This window comes from Lethenteron reissneri, chromosome 52 (assembly GCF_015708825.2).
Source record: "Lethenteron reissneri isolate LAM-NWPU_2019-01 chromosome 52, ASM1570882v1, whole genome shotgun sequence".
In the NCBI taxonomy this organism is placed as follows: domain Eukaryota; kingdom Metazoa; phylum Chordata; class Hyperoartia; order Petromyzontiformes; family Petromyzontidae; genus Lethenteron; species Lethenteron reissneri.
Window position 1 is genome coordinate 10,908,091 of NC_083830.1, and position 9,638 is coordinate 10,917,728.

General features: G+C 58.1%; 1 protein-coding gene across 1 annotated transcript in view; it reads left to right on the forward strand.

Annotated features, from left to right (window-relative positions):
• The first annotated feature begins 250 nt into the window (after positions 1-250).
• Positions 251-9,638, forward strand: part of LOC133355889 (sodium/hydrogen exchanger 3-like) — a 55,548-nt gene continuing 46,160 nt past the window's right edge. The window contains exon 1 of the mRNA XM_061573304.1: positions 251-1,311. Coding sequence (XP_061429288.1) covers positions 729-1,311 — 583 coding nt within the window. The 5' untranslated portion in view covers positions 251-728. The remainder of the gene's footprint in view (positions 1,312-9,638) is intronic.

The window sequence follows — 9,638 nt, forward strand, 5'->3', positions numbered from 1 at the left end:
CCGCTACTCCATTATTTTACAGCCGTCAATGACTTAACTCGCGCCGCGGCATCGCTGCCAACACAATCACGGATCGTGCGATTGGCTCCGCGTCTGTCCGCTTACCCCCCCCCCGCCCCGGTGGGGAGTGAGTGGAGGAGGAGGAGAGGGCGGGGTGAGTGCGCTGTGTGGGAGTGCAGGTGTCTGTCTGTGCAGGTGTTGAGTATAAAAGCGAGGGGCGCCGTGCGGGTACCAGATGTCTTCTCGTCTCAATCAGCAGCAGCATCATCATCAGAAGCAGAAGCAACATCATCAGCAACATCATCATCAGAAGCAGAAGCAACATCATCAGCAACATCATCAGCAACAGCATCAAGCGACGTGTATAGTTGTGAACGAGACACTGGCCACGCGAGTTGTAGTCACTGCCGCCGCAGTGATTGCTGTGATTAGGAGGAGGAGGAGGAACGAGAGGGCTTTACACTGGGTGTCGGATGGTGACACCTGTGGCTCCGCTCGAGTGCAGTTCTATGAGACACACTGACACACACACACGCTGACACACACACACGCTGACACACACACGCTGACACACACACACGCACACTGACACGCACACTGACACGCACACCTGTATAGGCACGCAGGCACGCACGGACGGGTAGACAGCACAAAGGCAAAGCTTCCCCCGTCTAGGCTGACGACGTCGGCTGTTGGGGCAAGTGCTGCTAGCGAGCACACGCGCGGCCATGCGTGCTGCGGAATGGCTCTCAGCTGCGCCTCATCATCCTCATCATCATCATCGTCGTCGTCATCTGCGCACGACGCCCACGATACCGAAGCTGCTGATGATGACGCTGCTGCTGATGATGTTGATGATCTCGGGCAGCGAGGCCAATGCCGGTGCCGCCACTCCGCGTGGCCCGGCAGCCGCGATCGAGGGGGGCTCCTCGACGCGGGGCGGGCAACTGGGGTCCCCCCACGGAGTGGCCGCAGCCACCACCACCAGCATCACCACCGCAGCAGCAGCAACAACCACAACAACAACCACAACAACCACCGCGGCGAACCGAGCGCCGAGAGCCGGGGGAGCATCCGACCCCCACCAGGCGACGGGCGCGCCGCACGAGCCCCCCACGCACGAAGACTCGAACGGAGCGGGGGGCTCTGAGACTCACCCCACCCAGGACGCATCGTGCGGGGCGGGGGGCCACGGCAGCGGCGGGCACGAGAGGCCCACGGGCTACCAGGTGGTGTCGTTCCAGTGGGAGCACGTCAAGGACCCCTACATCATCGCCGTGTGGATACTCGTGGCCAGCGTGGCCAAGATCCGTGAGTAGTGCACGGGCCGCGTGTCTGCAGGGGGCGGGAGGGATATGGAGAGCGAGAGGTGGGGGAGCTGGAGAGAGGGGAGACATGGGGAGAGAGAGAGGGGGGGGGGCATGGTGAGAGGAGGGAGGGGGGCATGGTGAGAGGAGGGGGGGAGGATGGAGAGAGGGGGGAGAGATGGAGCGAGTAAGTGCGGAGAAGAGAGAGAGTCGTGGTCATGTTGTCCGTGCGAGAGGGCGAGGGGTGTTCAAAAATGCGGCCGCCAGGTTGCGACTGGTACAGACGCGACCCTTGGAGGTTCGCGACTCCCGCCACCGGCGCGTGCTGCTGCCCTTCACGGCGCGTGCTGCTGCCCCTTCACGGCGCGTGCTGCTGCCCCTTCACGGCGCGTGCTGCTGCCCCTTCACGGCGCCCTGACCGCGCCCCGTGCTCACTTGACGATCCTCTCGCTCGTATTCAAGGCCTTGCATGGACTTGCTCCTCCCCTGCATTCGTGACCTCCTTCAGCCACGGATATCTCATTAAGATCCTCAGATTGTGCATTGCTCGCTGTCCCACGGTCTCTAAGGCTTCACACTTGGGGGGGGGGGGGGGTGATCGTTGTCTTTGCAATTGCGGCAACTCAACTCTGGGACTCGTTGCCGCTTGGAGGTCCGGGGGCTTCCGAGACGCTGCACATCTTCAAATGTCGACTAAGAACATGGCTGTATAAAATGGCTTGTTCTCCCATCTTTCCTTGGTTGATGTTTAACCTTTTCCCACCCTTTCATGCAAAGCGCCCTTACAATTATTCTTTAAAAGGGCGCTTTATAAATGTAAACTATTATTATGTATGCAAGTGTGTGACATCCATGTCGTCTCGGCCACAGCCGTGAGCCCTCTCTTCTCTATTGCTGCGAAATCTGGGCACCCCCTGAATGAACGTCTGCGCCCGTTTGAAACATTTTCAGGCCAACCCGCCCACGATCATCCAGGCTGGGTCTCACCCAGGCTGGATTGTGTGAGGAGCTTACAAATCATTTAACGATCTGGACATAGTCCCATCATTAGAGAACTCCTCCGGCATGCGAAAATACGTTGGCAGGCGCATGTGGCCGACATGCCGCAGCCACCGGTTGCCCAAAAGCAGCTTCTGTTTAGCCGGCGAGAGGAGGGGGTTAGACGGGCGGGGCACGGGCTAGAGTAGAGATGGATTAATGTGGTACAGGAGAATGTGGAGCTGAGTGGACTTGCCGATGACTGGTACCAGCGGTGTCAAGATCGGCCTCTGTGGAGGAGGCTCGTGAAGGACGCTGCTGCTGGGCAGTTGAAGGCAGTCGCCCTCCAGTAATAACGGAGGGCGGAGGAGCGACGCTCACAACAACGGACGGAGCGCCGGGCGGCCAAAACACAGCAAGTTGGCACAGTAGGGGGCACAGGTGGTGCATCTGCCAGCCATCTTAGTCAGTCGCACTATGGCACCTGCTGGGTCTGTCCCGTGATCTCCTGCCAGCAGCGAGCCTTCGACACTTGACGTGGCCTCAATGTGCACCTCGCCTGGCGCAAGCGAACGGCGCCGGTTGTCGGTGCTGTCGTTCGTGAGAGAGAGATGGAGGGTGCGAGTGGGCAAGAGAGATTGTGAGGGAGGAGAGAGAGAGTGGGGCGCCATGGTGGCGAGATGTTAATTCCCTCGTCTGATATACAGGAGGTCGTGGGTTCTAACCCTGACGCCTGCTGCTGTATCTTTAGAGTTTGCATGTTTCTCTCCCCGCGGTAGCGTGACATTTTCCCCGGGTCCTCCGGGTTTTCCCTCCACATTTTTTAAAATTAACATTCGTTTCGAGTATTTGGCTGCTATAAACTTCCACATGACAAGCCAATTGCTTGAGTTTCATTTGTAGCCAGGCCGCTTCTGAAAACGAGCTCTATAGCTCAAGTGGGACCTGAGCTGGTCAAATAAGATAAAATAAAAAGTTTTTATTTTGTGGAATGGTTGCCCCGAGCAGAATCCAGAACCCCAGGCGGCCAGGTGAAGACCGCGCCACGTGACGTCCAGAGAAGTTGTGGCGCTGCGAGGTGCACAGTGGAGACACGCCACTCGCATTGAGCGAGGTCCTCACGAGATCTTGGGATGGGGGGGAGCGGTGGGGATACGACGGGAGGGTGCGTGCGTGCCTGGGCTGGACTCCCTTTGGGTACACTTGGCCTGAAACAAAACGTCTGTCTCGTATTTTGGTGCCTTTTTTGGGGTCGTCCTGGGAGCTGTATGGGGTCAGTGCGGGGTCCTAAAGGGGGTTTATATATTTATATGTATATAAATATATAAAAACATTTATATATATATTATATATATGTTTTTATATATATTGTATATATATTATTTTCCATGGGCTCCGGGGTCTTCTGTTCTGTCCCCGGGGTAAAGTCCTAGAGACGTTATCGATAGGGCAGCCCCATTTTACCATCGCTGCACTGTCGGTGGTACTGGGGGGAGATGCGCCGTGGGGCAATGGTCCGCACGCTGGACCTTCATTCCAGAGGTCGCCCGCCTGTCCACTCTATCTCCCCGGCGCGGCGTTTGAAACAAACCCCATTGCAACCTCGTGGAATCCCATCCGCCACCATCTCGTCTGCCAGACGGACAGACAGTCTAATTGGGTGGGGCGGAGCAGGGTGTTTATGCCGATAAGACGCCATCGAGCAATTGCAGGGCCGCGACTCTTAACGGGGTTGTTTGTTTCTATTATTGAGACGAGTGAGACACGATCATACCAAGAGGCAGACCGAGGAGCACACGGAGCAGAGAGCACGCGGCGTTCGAGACCTCTTCCTCGTGACCTTCATCCAGCAGTAGATAGCCGCTGACGGTGACGCTGAGAGAGATGCACACGCGAGGGGTGGTCTTGCGAGAGGGGATGGAGGGGCGCGCCACCGCCGCCGCCGCCGTGCTTGTGGGGACGCCCCTCGTGGTGCCCACTTGGGCAACGCGAGCAGCGGCCACTGGGCACGAGGCGGCGCGGGGCACGAGGCGGCGCGGGGCACGAGGCGGCGCGGGGCACGAGGCGGCGCGGGGCACGAGGCGGCGCGGGGCACGAGGCGGCGCGGGGCACGAGGCGGCGCGGGGCACGAGGCGGCGCGGGGCACGAGGCGGCGCGGGGCACGAGGCGGCGCGGGGCACGAGGCGGCGCGGGGCACGAGGCGGCGCGGGGCACGAGGCGTCGTTGCCCAGCGAGGGGACGCTGGGGGGAGGCCCCCGGCGGCCGAGGCCGGCCGAGTGAGCGGCAGCGCGAGGAGGGGAGAGCGCGCCCGAGGGGAGGCGCGCCGGGGAGATGGAGCGGCGCGTGGTGTGAGTGCAGGGGCGAGAGGGACGCGGAGCGTGGAATCGCGAGATCTATTGAGATGGCGAAGGTTGTGTGGAGGCCTTCATCCAGCGGTGGAGAGAGACTGGGGGAGACCATCCAGCAGTGGATAGATGACGACTCGTGGCCACTTCAGCATGACTGCTATCGGTGTACCACCACCACCACCACCACGTCATTGTCTGTCTCGCTGCTGGATCAAGACGTCCCATGCATGCCGTGTTGGCCGTGGGGAGCTGTTGGCCATACTTCACCGCGCGGGGCAGAGCGGCTTGGTGAGCGGGGGCTGGGGGGGGGCGGTGGTGCGACTCGCAGCGCGGCCGCTTCACAGCTCTCACTCGCCACGGATGCTCGTCGTGAGCGAGAATGGATCTCGTCGGGTTCCGTAGCGCTCGCCACGAGCGCCACAGCTCCCCCACCACGCTGTGACCTGCTACGCGGTTGAGGAGCGGTGGCGCAGTGGTTAGCGCGGCGGGTGTGGACTTGCTGGAGTTTGTGACGTAATTCCATGTAATCCGCCAACCCCCCCTCCCCCCCATTGTTCACCCATATTACGTAATCGCATTTACATCTTTCTACAAATAGCCGGCGGCGGGCGAGACGCGGGGTTGGGTTGCCGGGTTCGTTAAAAAAAGAAATTCGAAGCTGATTTAATATTTTTTTAAATTCATAGCTCCCGCAGTAACTTTCCAGTCGGTGGTGGTGACGCGCGCGTGGGTGCCGGGGGGGGGGGGGTAAAAGCGAAGTAGCGGGTTGGGGGGGGGGTCGTGAGGAACAGGAACCATCACGCAGGCGACCTCGCAAAGTCTCGGTTCGATCACCCAGGGTCCTGGTGAATGTGAAACGGTTGCGTAATCGGTACGGTGGATAACGCGACACGTCCGCCGATAACGCTTAGAATGAAACGTATTTACATAGCAGCTGACGTTTGGCGTAATGTCCCTTCTGCAAAGCGCGCACAGAGCAGAGAGCAGAGAGGTATATACACGACCTCTCTGGCCTATGTGCTGCGAAGAAGGGCCATTGCCCGAAACGTCGTCTCCTGTTATATACTTTGTCCCAGTTTAAAGGCCACACACAGAGTGTTGTTGACACGGGATGTGAGTTGCCGTTGTTGTCACTGACTCTGCGCGTGTGTCCACCAACGCAGCAGCATCGCCAAATAATAGTTTGCGTTTTAAATGGCCGTGGAGACAAACTGATGGGAGCTTTGCATTTGTCTGTGCGGTAGCAATTGGACCGCAGCTCGCCCCACGTGAACACTGTCCACTGGATCTGTGTTGTTATTGTTGTTGTTGCTGCCCAGGTAAGCCTCGCCAAGTCTCAAGACTCTCAGGAGGGTCCTGCCAGGTTTTGTCGCAGCAGATTTGCGATGCTGCTGCTGCTATTCTGCCGTCGAGTGTCGCGTCATCCCAATTGGGGATTTTGCGGTGGGATTTTGTTTCTCTTCTTAGAATTGGGAAGGGAATTAATTACTGAAAAAAATTGCTACAGTGACGCCTGCACACAACTCGTGCCAATGACGTCGCTGGGTCTTTAACGTTTCGCTGTGACGCTTTCGGCGCGTGGTGTTTGTAGGCTGAAGAGACACCGACATAATTTTACCAGGTAACGCCCCACTGAGATTTTTAGCTCTCTCTTTCCAGAAGAGACCTCCTGGCTATCTCCGATAATCGCTGGACGAAGTGGCTTATCACGTGCAGATGTATAGCAGTCGCCAGATCATCTAAGCCGGTGCTGCTGCTTCTTAACCGGGGTGCGAGATGCCCGTCTTGGGGGTAGCGAGACATGGCCAGATTTAGTTGAAGAAGGTAAATAATCGAAACACAAATTAAGCACGGACACGTCAAAACAACTACTTTGTTTAATCAAACCCTGAGTATCTATTAACATTACACTTTGTAACGATTAAAACACAAACGTGGGGTGCAAGGCTGCAGTGAAGGTTAAGAACCACTGCTCAACGCGTGACGTTGATTCTAAATTTTGAGTGACAAACTGGAGGACCCGGAGAAAAATCCACGCGACCACGGGGAGAGCGAGAAAGAGACACGCAACTACTCCAAATACACAGCAGCAGCAGCAGCAGGCGTCAGGGTCGGGATTGAACCCACGACCTCCTGTACACCAGGCGAGGTAGTTAACATCTCCTAGCCACCGTGATGATGATGAGAGAGACACCGCAGACTCCAAATATACAGCAGCAGGCATCAGGCTCGGGATCGAACCCACGACCTCCTGTACACCAGGCGAGGTAGTCAACATCTCCTCGCCACCGCGATGATATCACGAGCGAGCCGCGTCGCCGGCACCGGCAAATGTAGCGATTTAATAATAATGATAAACATCATAATGATCAATCGCTTTGCGACGGCAAAGAGGGGAGGTAAATTGTTCTTTTTTAGCCCCGCCCACCCCCCCAAACACGTTCCATTCATTGGCTACCACATTCAGATAAGCCCCTCCCCCCCCTTAACGTGTATTTAAGAGCTTGTCTCTTGGAATTTTGCCTCACTTGAGACAGTAAATTTGGCTGTGACCGTCCCACCTGATGACGGAGACTTGCGTTGCCTCCAAAACGTCGTGATTTGTAATTGTATTTATATTATTATTTCAATTTATATTTTTATTATTTATTTTTACCCACGTGACTTTACCGACAAAACCTAAGAGTAGGGGAGGTCAAAGCAAAGTGCGTGCGGACGGTGAGACGCTCGCTTTCTCCTGCGCTTTAATTGCCGCCGGCACACCTGGACGTGCCAGTCGCAGAGGTCGCCGCTCCGATCTCCGGGCGCGGCAGCGTTCAGGCCTCTCACGCCGCCGCCGGCAGTACCGTCGCGAGCCACGCGGCCCGGGCGGTGCTGCCCCCCCCCCCCCCCCCCGGGGGTTTGGCTCCTCCGGCAATCCGAGACCGAGACGAGATTCTCGGCCTGCTCTGTAGTGGTCGTGGAGACAGTCAACGCTCCCCCCCCCCCGTGTGTGGCCTTTTAGAGGTTGTTTGGGGCAAGTGCTAGTAGGCGAGTTTAACACGTAGGAGGCTTTCGCGACCAATATCATCCATAATAGATGTTTGTTTGGGTTAGATCGCGTACATATATAAATGTGTCGTTCAAATCCGCCACCACCCGAAACAGCCAACTAGTAAGGGTTGTCACGTAAGCAGAACGTGGCCAATTCGTCACTGGTACAGCACTAGCCGGTGTGTCGGAGAGCCAAGCCACACTCTGGCTGTCGCCTGATGAAGCTGGTTGTAATTACTGGCGAAACGTCGTACTCGGATTGTAAATGTTGTGGCTTGGCTTTCCAACACACAACCGGTTAGTGCTGTACTAGTACACTACACTACTATACACTACACCACTATACACTCCACTATACACTACACTACTATACACTACACTACTACACACTACACTATACACTACACTACTATACACTAGTGCTGTACTAGTACACTACACTATACACTACACACTAGTGCTGTACCAGTGACGAATTGGCCACGTTCTGTTGACGTGACAACCCTTACTAGTTGGCTGTGTCGGGTGGTGGCGGGTTTTAACGACACTTATATATGTACGCGACCTAACCCAACGACCATCTATGATGCTGTAAGCGAGTATCGCCTACGAAGGCCGGCACGGTGGCACACACGAGGTGACGAGGGGCTGGGGTGGCCATCGCCCCCGGACACCTTCGTCGCCCTTCGTGCCGGCGCCAGGGACTCGCTTGAGGCCGAGTCGACCTAGGCGCAGGACACCCACGCTCGTAGACGCGTCCTCACTGAGACGGACAACCACGTGACCGGTCGTTTGTGAATGCGGGTGGGGCAGGGTGGGGGGCCGGGCCAGGGTGGGGGGCCGTGCGGGGGGGGGGGAGTAGGGTTGGTGGGGGTATGTTCTTAACCCCCCCCCCCTTATCTCCCCTCTCTGACCAAACACGCGCCGCCGATGCCCCCCCCCCCCCCCGCGGGACAATGGTCGCGCACTCGGCACGCGCTCTGTTTGGTGTCCCCCTCCCCCTCCCCCCACCCCCTCCCCGCACCCCCTCCCCGCACCCCCTCCCCTCTCCCGCACCCCCTTCCCGCACCCCCTCCCCTCTCCCCTACCCCCTCCCCTCTCCCCCACCCCCTCAGGGGCGGGACAATGCGGTGGAGGCACGCGGGGGACGGGGTCGCGGGGGGTGATATGTGGGGGAGGGGGGGGTGATGGGGGGGGGGGTCAGAAGGAGTTCTCGCCCGGCAATTATGAATCACGTGACCTCCCCCCCCCTGCCAAATGGTCTCCTCGACGTGCGTGAAAAAGAGCTGCATGGCTCGTCGGATTCCTCCTGTCGATTCTGATTACTTAAGATCACTCCGCCACTCCCAGTGCAATCCTGCATCCATTGTCAATATCGCGCACGGGATCCTCCATGACTCACTCACCCCTACTCACCCCTACTCCCCCACTCACCCCTACTCACCCCTACTCACCCCTACTCCCCCACTCACCCACCCCTACTCACCCCTACTCCCCCACTCACCCCGCTATCCTCCACGCACTCTCCTACCTCTCCCTTCTCGTCTCACTCCACTCTTCTCCACGAACTCTCTCCGCTCCAGCAGACGAGTGTCTCTCTGTGGAAGCCTCCCCAGGCAATCTTCACTCAGTGGACGGTCGCTCATTCTCCTCTGCTGCCCCCACTGTCTGTCCGTGCTGTCGACTCCCTCCCCTCCTCCAGTCCAGGATCGAGACCCCCCCCCCTTCCCCTCTGCCTACGACTCGCACGGAGACCCACAGACTCACCACACAGAGACCCACAGACTAGCACAGACCCACAGACTCACACGGAGACCCACAGACTCACATAGAGACCCACAGACTCACACAGACCCACATACTCGCACGGAGACCCACAGACTCGCACGGAGACCCACAGACTCGCACAGAGACCCACAGACTCACACAGAGACCCACAGACTCGCACGGAGACCCACACAGACTCACACAG